We start from the raw sequence: 27247 nt of genomic DNA, 5'->3' as shown, positions 1-27247 counted from the left end.
GAAGTTGATGTACAGTGACGAGTTCCACTCAACTGATTGTTCGACGATGATCCGTAGTGTTGCAACTTGGTCTGTGCACGGTCGATCCTTACGGAATCCAGCTTGTTGATCCCTAAGTTGGGCGTTTACTGCATCTTTCATCCGATTCAGCAACACTCTGTTGAAGACCTTCCCTGGTATTGACAGTAGTGTAATGCCTCTGTAGTTTTCACATTTGCTCAGATCTCCTTTCTTTGGAATCTTGATGAGGTGCTCTTCTCTCCAGTCCATTGGCACTTGTTCCTCCTCCCAAATCTTTTTGAATAGAAGGTAAAGCATGTTTGTAGTTACTTCGATGTCTGACTTCAGTGCTTCAGCTGGTATGTTGTCGGGTCCTGCTGTTTTCCCGTTCTTGATCGTTTAGATACCTAGACAGTATCATGGCATTTGTACATTCCATGACTGTTACATAAAGATTTGACACTTTCACCTAGATTCAAGCCAAACAGTAGGCAGGTTCTGAGGAACACTATGAGCTCCGATTACTGGTGTTCCGAGTTACCCGTATTAAAGATGATTATTACGGATTTGTTCGTCATTTCATATAGTATAACTCATATGTAGTTACCTGGCGACCCTGTTGCGCAGTAATCCAACTTAGTCGGTGTCAGTTTCGCGCTGATCATCAGAGTTGCAATAAAATTGTTCGACTAATGGTCGTCCACTGTGTTGCTTGGACTAAAGGTTCAATCAGGTCATGATGAAGCTTCTATACGAAACGACATTTTTTACGCTTTGTCAACGGCCTGAAAAATTACGGACAACGCTATTTTAGTAACTCCAACAAACTACCACCAACTCTTCCCCGTAACTGGAGATCTAGACCCACATCAGATATGTAAACAGAATAAGTGGTTGAATAGTGAGTAAAGACTTGTTTTGGTTCCAATTGTTTGTAAATGCACAAATCACATGCCTATATATGAACTTCTGATACATCCGTTGCTGATATGTTAATTGTTTTCCAATAGAGTCCACATACCTCTATTTTCTCCACTTAAGAATATGAATGTAAACTAAAATATTTAAAAAACATTCGGTAGTTTATGAAGATTTAGTCCTTTTGAAGATAAAATTTCATCATTGACTGACTTATGATAGAACGGAATGATTGTAAACAAGAAAATATTAGACTATTCTTTTGTCATAGTTTAGGTGGAACTTCTCAGTAGTGTCTATCCACGAATCCACTACCTTTTAGTAGTACAGAAAATAAGAAATTCACTTACACTACTGAAATACATCACGATTGGCAACGGATAATCAGGAACAGTAGCCTAGAAAGGTGTTGCATCAGATCAGTTAACTCAATGAAATGTCGATGGAAATCTATCCCGAATTGGTTGACATTTATTTATTTGAACATATAGATATTGGTACAAGAAAGCACCATATACATATGCGCCACACGAACCTCATTTGATTTGTGTGAGGGCTGTGATACTGCCTGGGTGCCCAAACCGAAGAAGGTCGTTTTCTCAGGAGGCTACACCCAAAGCCTTCGACCTAAAGGTTTGATCCACAATGCAGTGGAGCATCGTAAGGAGATGCAGTCCCATGGTAGCCGGTGACCAACGATTGGTTCATACGCCATTTGTTCCCTCAGGATACTTGAGCCCATGTGCACCATTGGTTTGGAATGAGAGTTTTCCAACTCCTCTAGGTGGACTCTCCATGTCCACCAACCCGGTTAAAGCGTCGGACATTCTCTTTTCGTCCTCTCAATTTCGTAAAGAACGCCCCCGCTACGAGGAGGCAGTGAGTAGGACTTCCCTGACAGAGGCTATATACGCGTGGCCATGTGAGAGCATTTCGAGAGGAAGAGCGGACTCTTCCTACTCTCGGCCGTACCATGGCATTTGGGGGCGGTTGACATTGAAAATATCAATCACTAGTGTATGATTCCATCGCTCGATGTTATCGTTGTTTTGATCATGATACTTGTAGATTATGAGCTGCAATATAGTGCAGGTATCTGACTGTGCGTTGCTGAGGAAATCCCCAATTGAAACGAGACAACAGTTCACTTTTCTTTAGTTTACAGGGGTTTTGCTTTCAGTTAATGATGAAATCTGTCCTGAAATGCTTGTTTATATTTAGATAATATATCTAACATTTGTAGAATATACTGTTTTTATATGTAAACATTTCGAAGAAAATTCAATCACAAATTCTAAGATGGCACACCGGACTAACTAATAAACATACCTAAATGGATCCAATCTCAGACTATTGGATTTCATTAAATGTATCGACTCGGATTGAATACCACCCACTGTATTTTGTGAACGGACTTGTATTAATCGTGTGAACACATATAGGTTCATACATTGGTACATTCTATCTATGTATTTCTGTCGTCCAAATAAATATTTTACTGTTTGTTTTATTAATATAACTTCAATAGTAAAAAAGAAACAAAGAAATTTCATAGTTGAATTGTTCACATCTCTAACTGTTTAATCGATCGAGGTTATTCACAACATTTTGTATATTCAATACGTGTATTGCATCCAGTGAATAATGCTAGTTTTCCATTCGTTCAGTGTCTGAGTGCTGCACATAGAGGAAAGAATGGATTGTTCACCTTAACAAAACGATATATATAAGATACAAACCACCTGAAAACATTTTAAAGTGTGTTATTACCTAAGTACACACACAACTATACGTCATGAATTATTATTCCAAAGATAAAAGATCATTATTCCTTGTTAATTTCTTATTCCTTCAGATTTAATATTTTCATTTTTCTCATTGCTTGTAGAAGCCAGTAAGAATTTTAATGCAGCCATCAATTTTTGACCTTCTGTAATATAAAATGAAGAAATAATACAGTGTAAAATAATGTTTCATCTTTATATTCAATTTAATTAATTATTCTATCTAATAAGAATATTGTATTAATCAGTAGATATTTACATCAACTGAAAATGCCTCATTAAATTTGAATTATTTTCAATTTATATATATACATATATAGCATTTTGTTTTAAATTCATTAACTATGTTGATTGGATTGGTTTAAGTTAGACATTAACACCGTTGGATGCCGAACAGCTTAATACTCTAGTGGTTAAGCGCTCGCGCGCGAGACTGATAGGTCCTGGGTTCGAATCTCGCGGGGGGAGGGATCGTGAGTGAGCACTGCTGAGGAGTCCCATACTAAGACGAAACGGCCGTCCAGTGCTTCCAGGTTTTCCATAGTGGTCTAGCTTCAATTGACTCATGATTTCAACTAGTGAAATTAACTATGTTAATTTAATATGAGTTGTTTGATATTTTATCTGTTAGCGGGAAAAAGAAATAATTGAATTTATCTAGGTATTTAATTTAGCCGGCTTATTGATCAATAAAAGAAATAAGGATTCACACATTGTTATTTTGTTTCAAGTATTTTCAATTGAAATCAACTTCCAATTCCAAGAAAAAAATTAATTGAATTTTGATTCCGTTTCATCTTAGGGTTTTTAAGCATGCTTTGTATCCTCTATATATATACCAATTGTGGAATGTGTGCTACTGATGTCGACAGATATAAGCAGTATGTATCATCAATCAAAAGTGAAATGTCTGGTGACAAAAAGCGAAGAAGAATGAAGAAAGTGAACGAGAACAAAGAGTGATTAGTATGTGAACGAAAGAACAATGAAATCTGAGATGATTGATTGACATTTTCCAAATGAAATATTTATTGTATGGTCCTCAGATTTTACTAAGACGTTCTGTAATTTTATATTCAAATACATTCGATTGTCCCTAATTGTATTCTCGTTCATTACATAATCTGTTATTGGTTTTTAACTCTAGTGAACATTAAACATCGAAATAGAAGGCTCATTAGATGGGAAATTTGGGTTCTTGTTTTATTCTGGAAATTCTGGACTTTTAGATCCTGTGCTGGCTAATAAGATGTCAAAACCGCTGATTTCAAATTATTTCCTTATTTAAATAGTATTAATATCATATTGCCTAATTATTTGTACGGATAAGATTTTATTAACCAATTTTTAAATCTAGTTAAAAAGTTATATAATTTGAAATTACACTTCAGATATTTATAGTTAAATAGTTAGTCGGAAGGAGGCTATGGATCCAGAATCTGCACTCATCATGTAAACGACTGACAGTCCTGATTACGTTTTCAATACAGTTCATAGATAAATAAAAATTTTAAGATGTGTAAAAATAGCTTTTACATTAACTTCAGTTTTCCGCATGATGTTAACTTGTAACACATAGATTTCTAAAAACATAATGATGAATAGATGAATACTGATGTGTTTCGTGAGTGTTTTTCCTGCAAATTCACCATTCTTGTACAATTGATAAATATCGTGAGTACTCTACATGAAACTGTACATTCATAACACACTATAGTATAATAGCTACTCATTATTCTTGTATTATTAATAACGAGTATCAATTTTCAACTAGATCATTGTATTTGATCGGTGTACATTATTTGATTTGATATAGATTATACGCAAAACTTAACACTGATATTCCAATCTGTCAAGTTTTTAACTAAAATCTATATCGTTTTAGATATTTGTAAAATAACATTAATCCTGTAACCGAAACTTTACTCTGTTGACGGTCAGCATTTCGGATGTAACTACACTGCTATGCGAATGTTCACACCGGAACAAGTCACAAATAAGACGTAACGTGGATTCCACTGCTAATTACTATCCAACTCAGTTCAAAAGTTTGGCTATTGTGGAATAACCCAAGTATGTGCTGATAAACATGATATAATATATAATGTCTATTTATTAATAGCAACTACCAATTGAGTTATGTTAAAAAGTTAATATCGTTGGATGCCGACTCAGTGGCCTAGAGTTTAAACGTTTGAGTACAAGATCGAGTGTAGGACACTCGATTACCAGATGCAAGGTCGTGGATGCTCACTGCTGGAGAGTTTATACTAGGGCGAAACGGCCATCCTGTGCTTCCATATGCTCAATGGTTATCTAACTTATGTTCGTAATTTCAATGAAATATTCAATGGTGTTTAAGTGATAATTACGTACAGACTTGTCAGTTGTACCAGTTAATTAAAACTGAATTCAGTTGAAGATTGGACAAAATTACCATTAATTAAAATGACAGTAACGATATACAAAAAGGTATAACTTACCTGAAACTCTTTTCATTTCTTCAGTTAAATGAGTTAATCTATTCAAATTTTGTTGCATTTGCTGTTTCTCTTTAGCTAATATTTTTTTATGTATATATTGATGCATACTAGTCGGTGGTGGGAAACGAATCAATGCAGGTTTAGGTAAAGCAATAATTTCTAGGAAATAATTTGATAAACCGCCAATAGAACCAGGAATACAACGTTTTGCTTGTAAATTGATATCTTTATATTTTGAACAAATGAATTTTGTTTTCAATTTTGTTGTGCTTTTATTTAAATTATCATTCCATAGATATGCTATTGGTGCTTCACTTAATGCTGCTTTTAAATTACGCAACTGGTTTTCTCTATGTCTAATAATTGAATAAGCGATACTTTGACGAGTCTGATTTTTTTCACAAATTGAATATTTCCTTCGTAAAGGGTGTTGTATAGAGCGTGAAGTGTCGAGCTTTGAAGGTTTCACTGATTCTTGATCATTAGGATCGTCTTTCCCTTCATTTATTGTTTCAAGCCATGATGAAATATTTGGCTAAAATGGAAATGATAATGAAAATGTTTTTTAAAAAAAACTCAGAATGAGAGAAATTACGGAGTGGAGGTTTTTGTTTTATTAAATTAAACACATTTGATTTTCGAATCAACTTTAACGATTTGAAGTGAGAGTACAAAACAGAACACGTTACACAACTCGCGAAAACTACAAATAAATCAGAAGTGATGAAAGTATTTAATCTGGCACTAAGAAGTTCAACAAAATTTCAAATGAGCTTACCAGAGAACATTGTTGAACCAATCACTATATAGGCCCATATATGTCAGAAAGCCTATAATACGCGAGAACTAGTAACTTTAGTGAAATAAGATTTCAAAAATGTTGATAGGTGTTCGACCATCATGTAGCTTCTCTTTGGTTGATGACTGACTTTTGATTAACTCTTGATGATTGAACACTAACTATCGTGAATGTGGATTCATTGGTGAATATTATTTGATTGATAGACCTGAAGTTTCATTGGCGTTCTCAATCAAAATTACCATATTTAATTTAAAATTTAAGGGTATTTCTATGCAATTCATCAACAACTGAAGTTTTTGACTCTCACAGATAGCATTTTACAGTTACAAAACACAAAAATGAAATCTATCAATGAGTTTTCAATCAACGTGTTGGAATTGCGTCTTGTTTTGATTTTTCTTTGATCCAAAGTCAATTTAAGCCCAATATACCCATTAGAAAGAGTTCAGCAGATTTTCTGTAAATCTCTTGATCTCGTTTCACGGTATTCTTCAATTAGTTGATTGATTGATTCATCGGTGTTGTTGTTCGACAGTGATCAGCTGCAGTGTAATTCAATTGAACTATTCATTGGTATAGGGAGGGATTTGTGGGATTTTCAAATCCTGAGATTACGAACTGATCTTAGCTATACCTCAGTGATCTGAAGTTGAAATGTTCGTGAGCGAGATCAAGGGTCCTGGGTTTGACTACAAGATGCGGAGGCGTAAATGGGAACTGCTTGGGAGTTCTATACTAAGATAAAACAGTCGTCCAGGGATTTCATATTTTCGGTGGTTATTCAACTAAGACGAATTTGTACTTTGGTACTATTCATTGTCCACCGTTCCGCTTAACACAGAATCTATCACTATCTAAAGGTAAAACAGCTACGAAACTCGTCTAGGTGAAAAAAATACCGAACGTGTTTATTAAAAATATCCCAAACGATAATAATTATAATAAACGTTAACCGGGTAATTATACTATCATCTGGCGTCATACTGATAATCAGTTACGAAAAATGTTTAATTTGATTTTTGTTAAATTATTTAAAAATCCTAATGATACTTTGGATTATTCAATTTTCGAGAGATTTTATATGAAATCTGTAAATACGAATTTTCCAGAAACCAATAAATCAGTTATGATATTACTTAGAAAATTTTAATTACTAAGTAGTACATTGATTTCAAATACTTATTAAAGGTGACAATAATAACAAATTGATATAATGGGTGGTTTAAATTAATTTTCTCACTCTAGGTATACTCCGATAATAATAGTAATACGATATGTCAGAACCAGGATTCACAACTCAGAATATAGATCTAGAGCATAGACTAGACAATATTTTTATTCTACACAATTACAAACAATTACTTTCAGTGAGTCCAGAGCAGAAATCAATGAAAGGATAAGAAATCACATCTTTAATAGTCCATAGCTCGTAGCCAATTGTCTACACGCAGTAACTAATCATGTTTTACTTTTACCATTATATATCACAAATTTATTCATGAAAACTATATTTTTAGTAGATCATGCTAGATCTTTCTAATAGGTCTTGGGTTTCGAATCTCGCGAGGTGGGATCATGGATGTGCACTGTTGAGAAGTCCCACAGTAGGACGAAATGTCTATCCAGTACTTCCAGGCTTTCTATGATAGTCTAGTTTCAATTGATTCATGATCTCAACTATTGAAACATTCTTTTTAATCTATCTTCATACTATTAAGATTTGTAATACATTCTATATGATAATTACACTAATTTAAATTAAATGTTTATTTCATATTAACAAAAAAAACCAAACATTCATTTTCAACTTCTAAGGAACATATATTTTTTTGTTGTTAATAGAAACAAAAACGCTCAAACTGTAAAATGATTTTAAAACTGGTTACAAAGGTAATTCAATTACTTACCATTATTAGTAGTATACAATTACCAAGTGAATTATGAAAAAAAGTGAATTAATTGATTATAATCTTGTTAGAGAAAAAGATCAAATTACATATTACATAATCTAGTTAACTGATTTCCTTTTTTACAATTTAGTTGTATAGAGGAATTAGCAAGTTAATTTATTCGACGTATATTTGAATGAATGCATACCTTATTTATATATACCATCATATTTTTATGTAATAAATGGATATATTCATTGAATGTGTAAAGTATTTTTATTGATTTTCAATGGTTGAGATCATGAGTCAGTCGAAGCTAGACCACCATGGAAAACCTGGAAGCACTGGACGGCCATTTCGTCCTATTGTGGGGCTCCTCAGAAGTGCGCATCCACGATCCCTCCCCCCGCGAGATTCGAACTCAGGGCCAATCAGTCTCGCGCTCGAGCGCTTAACCACTAGATCACTGAGCTGTTCGGCATCCAACAGTGTTAATGTTTAACTTCAACCAACCCATGACACTGAGCGACAACGTCTTGAGTGAGTTACTATCTCACAACAGACCCGGTTGAATTTCACTGGCCACTGCTTCTCACTAGAACTCCAGGAAATACCTCTTGAAGCCAGTCATTAGTCAGCATATGTTGATTACTTTCAGCAGGGTTTTGTGGATATCATAGTAATTTCAATGGTTGAGGTCATGATTCGATTGCATCCAGACCAACTTTCATATTACAATAAAGACTTAAGAAGGATATTAATTTTAAATTCTCTTCTGAATAATAATTCTAATAATTTAAATACTATGAACTAAAGTTTTGAAAAAACTTGAAACGGCATTTCTTATTGACTGGTAAACAGTTTTGATTGATATTTTCAACTCGATAAAATAGTTTTTTTCCATAATATATAAGTCACTTGCTTTTTTTACAGTTCACATAATGAACTGGTCTCATTTGGATAACTATTGAAAACTAAGAAGCACTGGACAGTTATTTTGTCGTATTATACTATTCCACACCACTGTACCTCCAAAACTACACCGATAATCAAACATACAACCTTTGAATACCACAGTAAGCACGTAACCTCTAGACTACTGAGTTAGCAGCCAGTAGTTTATATTACTAGCATCAATCAATTCGCTAAATTGTGCAACTATCTTCCAAGGCCTCATACTCGATATGATTAAACTCCACTGGTCGTAGTGGACCGCTGACGTGTACTGTTGAGTAGTTTTGGATGAAAGAGCCGCTTGATGTTTTCTAGTTTTCTGTGACTTGTTATTCTAAAATCAGTCCGTGGAATAAATTATGAAAATTCAACAGTCTCCACAAAACCCCCATATTTTTATTCGTCTTTTCAAACTTATAAAAATAGCTTCCAATCCTTGTAGCAATAAAACAAAAGACAATGGTGTACGGTGGCACAACTTCATGGGTTGGTTGAAGTTAGACATTAACACCGTTGGATGCCGAATAGCTCAGTGATCTAATGGTTAAGCGCCTGGCGCGAGAATGACAGGTTCTGGGTTAGAATTTCGTGGAGGGTGGGATCGTGGATGCGCACTTCTGAGGAGTCCCATACTAGGATGAAACGGCCGTCCAGTGCTTCCAGGTTTCCCATGGTGATCTAGCTTCAATTGACTCATGATTTCAACTAGTGAAAGCAAAAGAGAATAAATTTCAATATCTCTTGTCAACAATCCATTTATCCTATATACAAAAGTTGTAATGGACGCTAGTCACAAGATTGTTTGTAAGTAGTGTGTAGTAGAACGTGACATCGAATTTGTTATAATTGTCAGACAGAATGATTAGTTCCAGTGCATTGAATGCACGGGGTTGGCTGAACACTTGGAGACTAAACGACAAGACCCTTCAGATGGCAGAACGCTTCGAAAGATGTAAATGGATGATTAGAGGTTATGTATTAAATTTTATATAAATACTTGGTAACTTTTCATAGTAAATACTTATCTCCTGCTTGTTGTTATGTTTCACACAATCAATAAAATAAATGCGGTTAATTTTATTTTAATAAATTTAATGCATAATATGATGAACTTACTTTAATCAATTCAGTATTGATCTGGCCTTGTTTAAATTCTGACTCATTTAAAGTACTTTCTGAAGTATTCCGTTTAGATGTTAATGATACAACTTCATTTGGATAAATAACTGGCAGAAAAGGGGATAATACTGATGATTGATTTGTTAGTTTTGTTTCTAATGTAATTGTTTCATTATTTTGATTATGTAATACTTCATCCTTCAGTGTTTGTTCTAGGTCTTGTTGTTGTTGTTGTGGTGGTGGTGGTGGTTCTTCATTTTCTTCTTCTTCTGTTCCTCTTGTTGAGTTTCGTTTACCTCTAAATTTGCTAGAATGTTTTCGATAAGATTTCAAACTTTGCTTCTTTTCATTTCGACTTCGTCTGGCTAATTTTCTTGATTCTTTGTATAAACGATTCATTTTAATTGCAGCCTTGATAATAATAATAATAATAATAATAATAATAATAGTAAATAGTAGAATTATATTTTACTACCAAAGTTTCCAATATAATTTCTAAATAATAATTTAATAGACTATCAGTTTTTTCTAGCTGTTGGAAATTCTGTTATAAACCCGTTGTCAATATGGATACATCAATATACGTAATAATGTGGTAAATAATTGTATCTCCGGCGTTTCGTGACTTGATGTAGGCCGCTTCTTTGGCTGTTTCTCCATAAGTTGGGACTCATCAGCAGTGTTCAACAACTACCAAGTTCAAAATGAGTGTTTTATACTTTAAGTCTCACAATAAATGATGTATTGTTCAGCTAGTGAATATTCATTTACCAGTTCAGAAAGTTGAATTCATTTTATACCATGGAGAGCAATATTCATTCGCTTTCATAATTGGATAAATGTCTAGCTTTGTTAAAAACACTGATTATGGTTTCTCACTGTAATCTTGAAAACTCTATATCCAAACCATTTACCTTTTTCCACTTAGAAATTTTATTCGATCTTGTTGAAGCTGTTGTTATGCTCTGCTTATGAATCTGAAACTCGGGTGTAGTGAATGTTCAATACTTTATTCGGAACCGGATGTTGGTAGAAATACCTGAACCTGTAAATTCCAACAAAGTATAAAGTCATTGATGTTAAAAAGTCCCTGCATCCTATCACCTCTTATTCCTGGTAATGCTTTAAGCTTCATTATCACGTTTTGCTGAATGAAGATAAACTATGAATTCTCTGAAGAAGTGACCTTCCCTAAGTTACAAAACATCTAAAATACAATTTTTCTACTTACTGAAATACAATAAGAAATATATTTATCATTAACTTTCTACCAAATGCTCAGTTTATTCGAAACTACCAAGTTTAACCTTAACACTGATACTTACAAAATACTGTAATATGATTAAATGTAATGAAATAGATCTAGGCTAACAGTATAGGCTTTGAAATTTTTTCTAATAAACTTACATGGTATACTTAGAATAAGTATTACAATGAAACCGATTTTTATTACAGGCTGACTTCAATTATAGAGGTATTGAAAATTAAATAAAAATTTGATAACCGGTTAAATCAGAGAAGGGTTTGGTGGAGATTGCAGTAATTTAACAATTGAATTCATGAGTCATTTGAAGCTAGATCACCACGAAAAACCTGGAAGCACTGGACGGCTGTTTCATCCTAGTATGGGACACATCCACGGTCCCGCCCCATGAGATTCGAACCCAGGACTTATCAGTCTCGTGTGCGAACACTTAACCACTAGACCTTTGAGCTAGTATCCAACGGTATTAATATCTAACTTCAACCAATCCACGAAATTGCGTCGTCGTCCACCATTGTCTTCAGTGAGTCACTATTTCACAACAGACCTGGTTGAACTCCACTGATCACGGCTTCTCACTACACCAACATCAAGGTCTACAGGACAAGCTGTGAGCCACATGTGAAGAAATTCGAATAATTCACTTCTACCTGAAGTTTCTGCTGATGGTGTCGTTCATGAGAACGATGAGAGCTCCATGACCAAACCATCCAACTCAGAGAACAAAACTCTATCAAAATCATCCACCTGAGCTACAAATCTTCTCCATTATCTCATTACCAAGTAATTCAACTGGATTTTCTAATGTTATGACTGACTGGTATAAATAAACTAAAAAGGGCTGTCATTATACTTATTGGGCACAACATGTTGAGTCAAAGTGATTAGTTTTTATTGACGTAGCCAGATGTGTTGTGATTGGACTTAATAAATTAACGACTATATTAAGTAGACTTATAGAAGTATGATTATATCACAATAGTTTCTCCATAGTTTGAAACGTATCAAGGATAAAACATCTCCCTTAGTCTCCAATGTTGATAATTCATTTCAGTATAATTTGTCTTAATTTAATCTTGTGACCTAAAATTTAAATATCAAACGAAAGTTTTTAGTTAGTTCAAAAAGTTCACATCATTGAAGGACATTCATCAAATCTTATGAATGGGAGATACGTGTTTGATCCTTTTTAAAAGAAGAAAGAAAATTGCTAACTAATTACCGATTTATATCCATGGTTTATTTTAACTTTTACAGATTTGGAATACTTTCTTTTCCGAAGTAAATAGTTATATCAAAATCAGATGAAAATACTTTACAATAAATAAATAAAATCTAATTGTTACTCTTAGGTCATTGAATTACTTCGAGCAATAACAAGATTTGAAGCAATTAGTCTCTTTGATAAATTTTGATAGTGTAATAAGAAGATGTTTATCAGAATTATGTGATATATTAGCTTGAAGATGGCACAGGTATTCAGTGTTTGACAACGCTTTAACCAGTAACACCTAATATAACTCGTACCCACCAAGAGAAATCAAAAGACAGAATCGAGGAGATTGGAAGATATATTTGATGTGATATCAATATATCGAGAATCGTCTGATCTAATTCGGCTAGCGATTGCAGTAGATGTTGAGCACGGCGTTCCCACTCGTGATCTGGTGCGGATGCATGACCGAGCGCCTTCAGCTAGGTGAGTCCATTAAAACATGTGGTCAGCATCCAATGTCGAAAACTTATAGAGCTATTTATTTTTGGGATTTATTTACCGCTACAAGCTCAATACCTTTCGAACAAATTGGCTACACACAATATATTTGTTAAGAACATTTACATTTGAAGAATTAAAGGTTAACTAGACTAGAAATGAAGGGCAAAAGGGGACAAGGATAATAAAGAAATAATGTGAAAACAATATGAAACTTCATTACTTTGGATAATAAGTTAATATTATCAGGGTGGGTTGAAGATGACAATAAACTGTTTTTGAATACACAAAGGGGGTTTGAATAGCAAGATTTTTTCTATAATTTTAAGTATTAATTATAAATCTCATGTTTGTTCTTTATTTTAGATAGATAAATACAGATATTTTTAGAGTGACGTTGATTTAGATTAATACCATTCTAGTGAGAAGCCGTGATCAGTCGGGTAGAGACAGGTATCTACCTCAGTACAATGGAAGTTGGTCGCGCAATTTCGTGGATTGGTTGATGTTAGACACTATCACCACTGGATGCCGGCTCAGTGGTCTGGTTGGTTAAGCGTTCGCGCGCGAGACCGAAGGCCCTGGGTTCGAATCCCGCGAGCGGGATCGTGGATGCGCACTGCTGAGGAGTCCCACAATAGGACGAAACGGCCGTCCAGTGCTTCCAGGTTTCCGAAGGTGGTGGTCTAACATCAATCGGTTCATGATCTCAATCAAAAACGTAATAATCTCCACAACCCCCATACTAGTAATACCATTCTGATTATTCATATTGTCATGAATAGAAATTTTACAGATTTCGTAGTAAAATTATGAAGCTTCATCTATTTAGATACCTAAAATATTTGTGAAATGAATATGTTCAATAAAAATATTGACTTAATCTACTATCTAAGATAAGATAATGAAATAGAAATCAAAAAATCTCGCGAGGCGGAATCATAGATTCGCACTTCTGAGACGTTCTACAATAGGACGAAACGGCTGTCCAACACTTCCAGGTTTTCCATGATGATCTAACTTCAACTGACTCATGATCTCAACTATTCAATTATTATAATATTATAAATATGCGGATATAATGATATTATTTAGGAATAATTAAAGTGGGTTATCTAGTTATAGTTATTGATTCCCACATAAGAAATTGATTATCGTAAATTAATGGTAAAATCTTTGATAAAAAATAGTTTTGGGATGACTTTTCTGTCATCTTAATGAATAGTGAAGATCTACTTTTTCTCATTTTATCATTTAATACTAAGATAATAAAGATAATTTGTAACTGAAAAGAATGATTATAATGAGACTGTATACTTTTAAATGCTTAGAGAATACAACAGCGAGACTATAATTTGTGGACAAACCAATTACATTTATGATATCACGTCTTGGATTTTGATGCGAAATTCATCCATCCATTTGGTTAAAGAGCATTTAGCCATTTTAGTTTATGTCAGTTCATGATGAACACCCTAAATTTAATTCCTAACCCTAACCATCAACTGTGAATCATAATTCTTATTATTCACACAGGTTTATAACACTTATTTAGCCCTGTTAACTAAGTAGATATTCCCAAGGCCATCTTCCCATCACTCAAGGGTCGTCCATAGTTTGTAGTTTCACTCCGATAAAATTGTTTGATCCCGCCTCTTTTTTTCATCACTATGTGCTCAAACTATTTTAAACAAAATCGGTGAAACCATAATTTATGGACGATCTTTTACCGACGCTGAAGTGACCTTGAGAATGGACGCCTATTGATTAAGACTAAATAAGAGTTATAAACCTGTATGAAGAATAAAGATTATTATTCACAGTTGATAGTTAGGGTTAGGAATTAGATTTAGGGTTTTCATCACGAACTGGCATCAGCTATAATGCCGAAACGCTATTTAGCCAAATGTATGCATGAATTTCACGCCAAAATTTAAGACTTGTTATCTTATATCTGATTGGTTTGTCTATAAATTACAGTCTCATCACAAAATCATTTCATGTATATTTTTAGTTGCTTTCTTTTCGTAAGTTATTTGTAGAAACTGAAATAATGTGAATTAATTAACTATAAATTAAGTATTAACTGTCGATTCCATTAGTTAGTTTGTCCTATCACCAATTGATTGAAAACTGAATGTATATAGGTAAAGAGCAAAATTATGAACTTGAACGTTGATCTATAAAGTTTTATCGATTTAGTCTGAAATATATTTCATACTAAATACATAATAGACAAAAGAATTCTAAGTATTCTTGCTAGAAACGTTTTGTTTATTGTAAACTACATAGAATGTGAAGCAAGTGATTTAATTATAAACGAATTTGCTTATAAACTAACTTGATCATAATCACTTTTTTAGAACATATAGTCAGTATGATTAATTTAGTTGTTTTAACTTATGAAAAGATCAACCGTTACTGTTATAATTTGTGGCTTTGTGCCCTATTAATATATAACGTAGTGATATCGCCAATTAGAGAACAGTGATTTATCGATCGGACCAATGATGCATAAACCCGTACGAGCAGTCTAGAGTGCTTATCGGTCCCTATTCCTGTCTAGACCTGCCTGTTGAGTTCAGAACATCAATTTCACTCTCTGCGACATGAATCGTGTATTTCAAACATACTGGGTTTGTATGAAAATCTAGCAGACCACATTGTACCATAAAATAGAAAACAACATCTGTACAAGATCTAGACAAAAGTGGATTTGGATGTAGGAGACTGTCATTAATAGACTGGGAATAACTCAAGAACATCAAATCGTATAATAATAATCTATGGGTTTAAATAAAGCTTATAATAAAAAGAACATGAATATGCATAGTTTAGTTACTTAAAAATAAATATATATCTATCGTATCGGTCTATAAATAGTTGTCGATTGTCACCATTCATAATTCTCGTTGGGATATAACAGTTACAATAAAATCCTTTTGATATAAAGGCAAAAAGGAATGGTAAGACAGGTCATCATTTGTTATTCACAGTAGGCACCATTAAAATATGATGTAATGGAATAATTTAATTTAGAATTCTATTACATCTCGTGAACGTATATGTTCAATATTCTGGGAGAGGGAGAGAGAGAGGGAGACAAAGTACGATTTCATATACCATAAAACAGAGCAGAAGTTCTTACAAATTCGATGTGTAACTATATTTTATGTTTACGCTTCCAAAGCAAAGGAACTGTTTGTCATTTAAGTAACATGGTTTCTTTTTACATTTTTGCCTTTCATGGACCTAAATATTTCCAGCTGGACCTCTTTTAAAAATAGATAGTAGGAAAGAAGTGAATAATAAAGTCGTTCATTAAAATTATTAGATTGTGTAGTTGACTAATGCCAAACATAGCTTTTATACATTTGGACGGCATCTAAACACCATTTTGAGATCCCATAATGCTTGTGCTAATCGAGACTATTTGATAAACACAATGTCGAAGGTCAATTTTCTTGGTGTCACCTTTTCCTCTGAACACTCTTCGTCTTTTCACGTTTTATTGTTATCGAAGAAGGTTTGCCGTCTGACTTACTGCATAAAGAGATTGCATGCTCTGGGGATTACTCGTCATTTCCTCTTACAATTTGTCAATTCTTGCATATTACCTATTAGTACTTACTGTTCTCCATTATTCTTTCCCGGGCTTTTGAGAAAAGACTTTGCTGTATTACGGAGAGTGATGAGGGCAGTTATCAAGGTGTGTGGTGAGTCTTTTGAGGTCATAATTAATATGATTGTGGATAGACATCTAAAGTCATGCAAACTCCTGGCAGGTGTTATTTTATCAGATACTAACCATCTCCTTCACTCATATCTTTCTCCTTGTATATCTTCTGGTAGAACGAGACGAAATTACATTAAAATCCATGCACGCAAGCAAAAGTATAAAAGTTCTATAATACCTTACCTAGCAAATATACTCTGTGACGAACAGGTTGTTAGAGTTAACCTAGTCACTAACTTGCATTCTTAACATGTCTCTAATTTGGAAAGTTGTACAGTTTTTCAGATTTTTTTCTTAAACGTCTTTTTCTTTTTTTGTCTTTGTTTCTGTTTTTGGTATAAGAAACTTGTTGAAATACCCTGTGCTGAAAATTCTATATTGTACCAAAATATAATATTGGATAAAGCCATTAATAATAATATTAACAATAATATTGTGTAATATTCCCTAAAAAAATTAAATTCAGACATTCTTTTTCAAAATAATCAACCTCATTGTAATACATACTTAGAAGCACCCTATCTAACATGTTTCTTTCCTTATTTATTATTATTATTATTAGCTTTATTCGATATTATATTTTTGGTAAAATATAGAATTGTCAGTACAAAGTATTTCAACAAGTTTCCATTTCTTACTTCTTGGTCGATCCTGATATTCAATATTAAATATTCGCCAATTAGATGTTAGCAGTTCATAAATCGATATCTGAATAATGTACATTCATTTCGCTGTATATTAGCAGCAACCATAATATCTCTGGTTGAACTTTTTTATAACATGTACACCGAAAGATTGTAAACGTTTTATAAACCTACTTGAATAAGTTATACAATTATTAGACATAATAATATGTTAACACAAACAAACAAACAAAAAAGCAGGTAACTTATTGAAATATCTAGATGAAAGGGCCAAAATAGCTCAGATATTTAAACAGGCCACCAAAGATTCATATATCTTAAGATAAAAACGCCAATTCATAAAATTATTGACTTGACAATTACTATGTAATAAGGAAAAAATTATTGACTAATCTTGATTACTTCACGGATTGAAATCATGAGTCAATTGAATCTAAACCACCATGGAAAACCTGGAAGCACTGGACGGCCGTTTCATCCTAGTATGGGACTGCCCAGTAGTGCGCATCCACGATCCCGCCCCCGGCGAGATTCGAATCCAGGACCAATCAGTCCCGCGCGCGAGCGCTTAACCATTAGACCACTGAGCTGTTCGGCATCCGACGCTGTTGATGTCTAACTTCAACCAATCCACGAAGTTGTGTCACCGTATACCATTGTCTTCAGTGAGTTGATATCTCACAACCAACCTGACCCTGGGTTCGAATCTCGCCGGGGGCGGGACCGTGGATGAGCACTGCTGAGGAGTCCCATATTAGGACGGAACGGCCGTCCAGTGTTTCCAGGTATTCCATGGTGGTCTAGCTTCAACCGACTCATGATTTCAACCAGTGAAATTTCTAAAATCTCCACAAAACCCGTTCTGAAAATTTTATTACATTCAGTAAGTAGACAGTTCAGAATGTAAAATTTTAACTTAACCTACATTTCGATAAAACGGTATTTCAATGTTCTCTGATTTCAGTAGTTCTATAAAATGTACCAGATCATGAAAAAATATTGATTTGGATATAATTTTACCTTTGACTGCATCATCGTACAATAGCGTCTGGATAATTCTAAAGATACATTGTAGAAGTTTTACAACATTGATACTCAATGAAGAGAACAAAGACGTTATGGTTACACAATAGTGACTCTTTTACGGGGTAATAATACATTAAGAGAAAATGATTTTCTTTTTAGAGAATAGCATGTTTAATTTAAACTACAACACCATCCCTTTGGGAATGTATTTTTTCCGCCTTTTTTTCACTAGTTATTAAAAATTTCTGGTAGTAGACACGCTTTAATCAGCGATCAACCAATTCATAAACAGTAATACTGCGATAGTATTTAATTTAAGACTGTTAATAGAGCAGCTGTACAAAACATTTTGGATTTTCTATGAATACTTCAAATGGTATTAGTCAGTAGTAGAAATTACTTTTTTTCTAAGTGTGATTTAAATTATTTTAATTCGAACAGATGCAATCTGATTTTAAATAAATGTCCTTATCATTCTATCAAGTAAGAATATCAAATGCTATTTCAAACCCCATTCATTACTCCCGGAATATTCATAATCTTACTTGGTTTGAAAGTCCTGGGTTGAGAGGATTCTATTCGTTGTAATGCAGTGTATCGACACATTTGGTGAGAACTAAGCTAGGATTAAATAGTTCTTAATCTCAGTCAGTCAGTAACAACGTAGAACTTCGTACGTACGTACATCAGTTCGAGTTGCCACACCACATTAGCACAGAAATGCAGTTGTCGATCCAAATCCCATGGTGGTAGAAGTAGTAAAAGTATAAGCAGTAATCGGAAAGATTAGGGTCTGAAGATGTTATTCAATGAGTATAATCCAGTGAAATAAATTTGGGAAGAGAAAAAAAGAGACAAGGAGGATTCAGGAGATTAGAATTTGGGAGAACACAGAGAGTGGATGCACCTGCGCCATTGCAAACGATTTTGAGCCATGTCATTCAGCGTCTCTAACCATCGGTTGCTATCATCTCGTGGTCCCCAACCGGGTAGTCTACACCTACCGACATGACTCAGTCCACTTGTCAGTGACTTCATGGACTTGTGCCATGTTTTGGTCTGGCCGCCCCTAGCTTTCCTACAACCTACTTCTATACCACTGAACATAGCACGTCGAGGCAGTCGGTCGTTGGGCATACGTAACACGTGTCCCAGCCATCTCAACTGATGAAGTTTCACTACGTCATCAAGTGATTTGCCATCCTTACCTAGTACCCGTTTCCTAACAACTGTGTTACTTACTCGATGGTCCCAGGATATACGAGCAATATTTCGAAGACACCTCTGATCGAAGACTAATAACCTACGAATATCCTCTACTGTTACCGGCCATGTTTCACTGCCATAAAGTAGGATGGAACGAACTGCTGTGCAGTAAACACGTCCTTTGGTTGAAAGACCAATGTTTCTCTCACTGATACAAATCGTTGATGGAAATGACCCATAATTGGTATTTATAGTTTAAATAGTGTAGTGAAATGATTAATTATATATTCTTTCACAACTTCATCAGTCATAGTATTTATTTAACACCATTTTATTTGTTCATATATTAAATAAAAAGATTTCAAATTACTGCTTTTTTTCTAATTCAGCATTTCACTATCGTGTCTACTATATGCTTTCTACTATCATTTCAAGTCCTAATCTCTGTATGAAATGAAGATTGAAATGATAGAGAAGATTTCACAGCTCAGATGAATGATTTTTGTGTTGTTTTCTCTGAAATAGACAATTTAATTGAGGAAATCACATTATCGTTCTGAGCAATATCATCCTCGTTCATTTCGTGTAGACGATGTTGCTCAGAATGAAAATGAAAACTATCTAGCTTAGAGCTCGAAAAACAACATTAAAAAGAATGGACGCTGTTGTACGAGAAAATAGGTCAAAAAGAACTAACATCAGATGGTTTTCAACAAATTATCTTCCTTCATATTCCAAAACTTATAAAAATTTTCATAATTTCGTAGTTACACAGTCGAGACTCATGAATTCAATGTGTCTTGCAAGCAACGTTTGATGTATACCTGATTGATTTTTCATGAGTAAACTTGTGAAAGTTTCAATATGGAAATCACTTAATATCGACCGTGTAATCAAATAATTCTGGAACGTCCACATTTACTATGACGTTATCGATGATTGTATTAGATAATATTCAAATAACACTCTTGCTTACTTATGAAGTGAGAGTAGTAAATGGCCTATGTTATGAAAAAACGATAATAGTGACGAATAAATTTTTCGTTTTATTCTTTTAGACATAGTCAAATTCATTAATAGACTAAATGATTAGTCGTCAAAAACATGCTGGATTGGATATTTGTATTGTTCACTATCGTGACTTCATAGAAGTAAGTGGTTAAGGTGATTACGGGGTTACTTAATGTTTATTAATATCAAGTGTTCACAGGGAACCATAACTGATGACGCTTTCTTTCTAATTCAGTTTTTCACAAGACCTTTATCCTTTTACGGATTAGTTTCCACTACATTTAGTTCTCTAATATCCCGTACGCTTCAAGGTCATGCTTATGTTACTATACATGCTTGGTTGTACCATTTCAGGTTGTTATACTTGAATATCGAATTTTTCCCACACTTAATATTCTTCCTAATTTTACGGATAATTGCTGAGTTGTATGCAAAGTACCATTATCAAGTTCACGATATAGCCGTTCGTATCAGAATAATCCAATCAGTCCTTAATTCAAAAGTATAGTAGTAAAACCTTAAACTTAAATATCTATTCATTTCAAGAAGATTTCACATACAGACATCGCACGAATCCGATACTGGTTTAATGTCCACGAAATGCAAGTTTCATGTCAGTTAATGTATCCTTTAATTATGACGTAATAATTTCTGGATACATTTCTCTCAAAATTGGTATTAGAACCTATTACTTGTAAAGATATTAGTTATGGGTCGCATTAAAGCTTAAAACACAAACCATGTAGATTTGATCGGAAATACTATGATCACTGCAATACTTTAAGGTTATGGTAATTTTTTATTGTGATGTTTTATGATAGATATGTATCTCTGATAATTTATCAACTAGATGTCATGTGCTCTTCAATTTCTACGAATTCTCTACGTAAAATGAGTTCCTAGTGAGAGTTATTTTAAAATGATATAGAAAAGACCTATAATTCAGGTGAATGTTTTCAGTTATGCTAAGTTCATAGACCTATATGGTTTCGTTACAGTTCTAGATGTTGCCATAAAACGCAGGGGAAACGGGACAGTCCAACGTTCAATTTATAGAAAAAGTAATTGGAATGGCCTCTACCTGAATTTCAATAGTTTTTGTCCAATTAGTTACAAGAAGGCGTTGGTTAAAACACTATTTTACAGGGCAAAAAAGATATGTACCACCGACAAACTGGAAGAAGAATTAATGAACGTAGAAAAATGTCTAAAAGAAAACTTTTATCCACAAAAGTTTATTGACAAATATAAAAGGCCCAAAGAAAAGAAGACGGAAATAACTATGGTCAATAAAAAACCAGTATATATAAATCTTAACTTTAAAGGTGATGATGTCGCACAAATTATCAACAAGAGACTGAATACAGCGATAACCAGAACTTATCCGGCTGCTAAACTTTTAATTCTCTATAAAACAACATGTTCAATAACTCAATCAAAGATCGACAAGCAACCCTTTCAGGTTACCGCCAACTGTATTTATAAATTTACGTGTACCTGCCAAAGCAGCTACATCGGCCGAACTGAAAGGAGAGCATATCTTAGATTCTTTAAACATGTTCCAAAAAGTCTTAGAACAAGGGAAAGAAAGACTCTGAACAGTGCAATCACCAAATATCTCCTTGATACAGGACATCAGGTAGATACCTTACAATCCTTTAGGGTGATTAGTAAGCAGCCAAACTCCAGTCTTCTGAAGTTTGCTGAAACCATTGCCATCAGGCGTCAAAAACCTGACCTATGTATTCAAAAGGAGACGGTGGCTAATCTTTCCTTGCCCTGGTGACAAATATTCCTTCACTGCACCATAAAATTTTCTTTTTTTTCTTTTTTTCTTTTGCACTTATTACATCATTGACTCTATTTTATTTTTTCAATTATCTTTCAAATTATTAATCTTTCAACTGAACTCTACTCACTACATTCCTTCAATGTTATTCATTATGTAATCGATTGTTTCTAACCCACTTTTGAACTGTTGTCACAATTAATGTTGTAGAATATTCTTTCACATTAGGTATATATTTACAATATTCAGTAAGCAATTTAAACCCATTGTGTAATTATGATTTTTAAATATCACAGGTTGTAAGCAGCTGACGAGAACCTACGAAATAAAATGAATTCATGCTATTCTGCTAGAATCTTTGTTCTTGCTCTTTTCAATCTAGACAACAATGTCAGAACTAACTTCACATAGAATTGGTCTTTTTGACTAATTCTTAAGCTCTAAATCCGCTTGTCCTGGTGATCTTATCATGGAATGGTTATATTCGGAGGTGTCTTCAACTTTATTTGTCTTTACATTTACTTTAGTCTTTTTTTAGTTGACCTTTGGTTATATGATTGATTGATTTCTTCCATACAGATTGGTAAATATAATTTATACTAATATGACTACTGGTTACAAACTGATCTAAATCCCATATTTTCAAACATTTTCTGGCATTCTTTGAATTTTCCTTGATTTGAAATTTATGTCTGTGGTTACCTTTGTGCATTGATCTGAGCAATAACATGTTATGTTACCCTGTAGCTAGTTTATGTTCTTGTATACATAGGTGATTGGATATCCACCTTGTACAATACAACGTTTTCTGCAATTAGTGTAATCCCTTTTGTAGATGATATTTCTATTTGATATTGAACACTGAAAGGATGTTGTATTTTTATTTTATACTCAATGGACATAACATTACTTTAATAGTAAGAGTAATAACATCAGTAATTATCGTCATGACATTGTTTCTTTCTCTTTGAACATTAAATGATAACAAACATATTAGTTTTATTGAATACACTCCCTGTATTTGTGAACAGCTTAGTAATGTTGCTGATTATATAACCCTTAGTAGTGAGTGGGTGGTAGCGATTTATGAAATTTTTGTTCAGTCTTACTTTGTAATAAATAGTCACATTTCTGCTAACAGTCGTGTCAACGTACTGATTAATGCAATTTTAAGTCCAAAATTTAAATGTAAGCCATGTAGGTCTTTAGTTTGATCTCCGAAGGAGTCGTTAGGGCATACTAATTATGTACTACATACGAAAAAAACTGTTGAATGCTTCTTCATACAACTGGTGATGATAAACATTATCAAAAGCTAATGAATTCAAAGTCACTCAACAATTAATCTTATTACATTAAAGTTGCGTTCTTTTCTGTATTGAATATCATCCACAAATTATTGATTTTTTCATGAGAGTACATCCAGATGACCCTGAAAAATTGTTTTTTTGATGTTTCACATTATTTAATTATGAGCTTGTTTCATTTTATAACGATAGATCATAGCATTAATAAAGACTTTATTGATGTAGACAAAATGTCCTTATTAAGGTCAAAACAATTTGTTTGATCAGCTGATCCAGAGATGGAAATTGAACAATATAATTTCATATCACTCAAACTTTTAATGATAAAAATGATCTCGAAGAAATAAATTAAAATTCAAACGAAGCTTCATGTCATCACAAATGTACTAAAAACAAACTATAATGGATAGAACTTAAGTTCATCCACCATAATGTGATTGGATAATTCGACTAGAGATCTATCTTATCTATATGAAATTCTGCTGTTCTATGATCCATATTAATGTTTGATTAAATGACAAACTGTTAAAAACTTATTTCCGTATCTTGTTAAACAAGAACATCTTGAGTTATCACTCACTATCTGAAGTGAAGTTACGTACTGAGTCAGTAGAGCAGGTAAGAGCATTATTCATGGAAGACTTATCATAATACCATTGAATTTGATTGGTTGTTGCTTTCTAAGAATTTGATTAGTGGATTATAATCAAAGCTGGATGAAATTTTGTATGAATTATTAATTGATTTTCTATCAATTTTCACTATCTGATTGTTATCAGAATGGGTTTTGTGGAGATTTTTTTAGAAATTTCACTGGTTGGAATCATGAGTCAATTGAAGCTAGATCACCATGGAAAACCTGGAAGCACTGGATGGTCGCTTCGTCCTAGTATGAGACTGACAGGTCCTGGGTTCGAATCTCGCGGGGTGCAGGATCATGGATGCGCACCGCTGAGGAGTCCCACAATAGGACGAAACGGCCGTCCAGTGCTCCCAGGTTTTCCATGATGGTCTAGCTTCAATTGACTCATGATTTCAACCTATCTGATTGTTATTTAGTTTGTACTTTTTCAAACACGACCATTTTAATTGGGGAAATATTCAAGCTAAATAAAAAAATTTCTAATATTTAAGTTAAAATCATAGTCAAAAGTATGTATTTGTAATTTAGAAAACAACAGTCTTTCATGTCATTCCATTATTTATGAAAACTTCTTTTAAAGATACATCCTGAGAATATTTTCACTTTATATAATCAGTTTTGTAGACAATAGTGAATTAAATCACTTTTATTACAGGATCCTTGTTTATTCAATGAAGTGATGTAAAATGACAACCAATTCATTGTTTATTTTTATGATCAGTTAAATAGTTTGTTAAGACAGCTCTCCTAAAAATGATACGATTATGATCAACCTTTAAGAGTCTTTATCAATAAAAATCGTTGGATCTTTTAAGTGACACTCACTATGTTTAAAAGTACTGGTCTAGATTTTCAACTTCAATGGACTCCCGATATAGAGTAAACACCATTTACGATCAGCAGTAGGTATGTAACCTAATTGTTAACTTGGTAATGTTTTCCCATACGAATAAACTGATATACATTAGTAATGGTCATAGAATTATATTTTTGTAAAATTTGTAAATAATATTAAGAAAGTAATATTGATCATGGAATAAATTTGATCGCTGAAGGATTCCCATTATATTGTGTTTTAAATAAATTTGACTGAGAAACAGTTAAAAACAATAAAGAACTTTGGTGTGAACAGAGAAACAAGAAGACTTGACAAACTACGGAAGCTATTTTTCGGGACGTTATTTCATTTCATTCAAAGCTTTTAAAACAGTAATATTTATTTTTGTCCCTAGTCTATTCTACAAATCATAAGCTTTCGTTTGATGTATGTTTCACTACTATAGCCCTTTTTGTTCCAAAGCTATTGTAATTTAGACGTATTATTTTGTACTCTATTTTCTACGGTAATCTCCAGTTTTGGACATATTTGTATTTTCCTAATTATTGTACGTTGTGGTCGAGTTAGTTATCTATTAATTCATGAATCTTTTTACACTGATCTGAAATCTGGAACCAGATCGGAATTGAGAATAAATCGGGTAGTGTTACAATTGACTTTTCTTACTTGCGTGCTTGTCAGCCAATCAGGTAATAGAACATTTTTCTCCTCTCTAACCCACTTCGAACTAACGCATACTAGCCTCAAGGTTAAGCCGGTCAGCCTATCGCGTCAAGGTCTTCATCTAAATTAGACAAGTTATCCTCAGCACCAAAAGTGGGTAGACAGATCAAGGATGTAACAAACTGAATAACTTTCTTTGTAGTATGCCAATACTTAGCAGTTTACTATAGAGTAAAGAGTGTGTTCAGTTAAAGAGACGAGAATAAAAAATGAACTAACTATCAGATATTCAAATGATCAGTAATGGATAATTACTTCAATGGCTGTCACATGTCTTGAATATATTGATTTCAAACAATGATTGGTTTGTGAACCAGGATTGTAAAGGAAGTTCATACTTGGAAGAAACAGCTTTCTGGCACCTTCTGGTTTCGAATAGTTTCTAATCAAAGTCGGTTCGTAATGTAAAATTCCAAATCCACTAATATCTACAACACCCTATAATATCAGTATTATTTAGCGGTCTCATAGGACTGTTTACAATTACACTGCTTATGTTATACAGTCAAAATATCTATAATCATAAAAATTTATAACTGGTAAAAGTAAATATTGCAATCAGTTAAATTCATTGCTTCACTTACCTCTTCTTGTATTCGATTAATTTTATTAAGATTTTGTTTTAAACTGACATAATAACGTCTCATTTCTCGTTTAAAATCAGTTTCAATACAAGAATTTTTTCCAGTTACATGTGTGCTATTCTCACTTCTTTTCATTTTGTTTACATTGTGATTTTGTATTCTTGTCCAATATCTAATTTCATAATTTGCATCAATGGCATTTTTATTTTCATAATTTCCAACATTTATACTCTCTTGTTTCAATGATTTTTCTGATGTACCACTAGCCATTTTGTGTGAAATAGAAAAAAAACCAGCTAGTTATCACAATTTAAACTATTCAGCTCTTTTATCCAAATAATACCTTATCACGTGTGTTTTGTTTAAAATACCCAGTGACTTGATAAATAAAGTACTATTATCATATATATTCTACATACTGTATGAGCTTAAATGAAACACCGAAAAAATAATCTTCATCAAAAAAGATAATCTACTTATGAGTAGTTAATCGCATCACACTTAATATTAGTGGCTTTAGTAGGAATTCTAAGAGATGATATTGAGATGGCATTATTAGAGTTATATTTTCATTATTACCTCCCAATGATGTCCCTCAATGTTCTAGTTGAAATTAAAATGTATTTCAATCCCCGAAAAATATTTAAAATCCTCAAACTCTTCTTATACTTGTCTTCAATTCTTGTAATCTATTGTTTGTCTTCACCCTCTTACTTTATATGCTGATTACCATGCATTGGTTATTTCTAATTGAGTTTGAGATAGCGGGGAATATTCGTAGTACATTAGAAAGAATTAAGTTACTTTTTATTT

At 33.3% G+C, this 27247-nt stretch overlaps 2 protein-coding genes across 2 annotated transcripts in view; one reads left to right on the top strand and one right to left on the bottom strand.

The window, feature by feature from the left end:
- The window catches only part of UBE2Q2_1 (Ubiquitin-conjugating enzyme E2 Q2), a 35815-nt gene extending 31851 nt beyond the window's left edge, over window positions 1-3964 (top strand). The window contains exon 11 of the mRNA XM_051213766.1: window positions 3505-3964. The gene's annotated coding sequence lies outside the window, so the exon portion shown is untranslated. The remainder of the gene's footprint in view (window positions 1-3504) is intronic.
- Window positions 276-26642, bottom strand: MS3_00005677 (uncharacterized protein). The gene is made up of 4 exons (XM_035730260.2): window positions 26435-26642; window positions 9947-10360; window positions 5186-5720; window positions 276-2848 (listed from the first exon to the last, which is right to left on the bottom strand). Exons 1-4 carry the CDS (start codon window positions 26495-26497, stop codon window positions 2754-2756), a joined length of 1107 nt encoding a protein of 368 aa, XP_035586751.2. The 5' UTR covers window positions 26498-26642; the 3' UTR covers window positions 276-2753.
- Between the last annotated feature and the right edge of the window lie 605 nt (window positions 26643-27247).

Source organism: Schistosoma haematobium, chromosome 3, assembly GCF_000699445.3.
Source record: "Schistosoma haematobium chromosome 3, whole genome shotgun sequence".
NCBI lineage: Eukaryota > Metazoa > Platyhelminthes > Trematoda > Strigeidida > Schistosomatidae > Schistosoma > Schistosoma haematobium.
This window is presented reverse-complemented; position numbering and strand designations above follow the sequence as displayed.

What these genes read in the sequence shown, in the direction of transcription:
- MS3_00005677 (XM_035730260.2), bottom strand. Translation starts at nt 26,497, where the DNA reads ATGAGACGTTATTATGTCAGTTTAAAACAAAATCTTAATAAAATTAAT. An exon ending in TCAATACTGAATTGATTAAA is followed by an intron (nt 5,721 to 9,946) that starts GTAAGTTCATCA and finishes TTTCCATTTTAG; the next exon opens with CCAAATATTTCATCATGGCT. An exon ending in AGAAATGAAAAGAGTTTCAG is followed by an intron (nt 2,849 to 5,185) that starts GTAAGTTATACC and finishes TTTATATTACAG; the next exon opens with AAGGTCAAAAATTGATGGCT.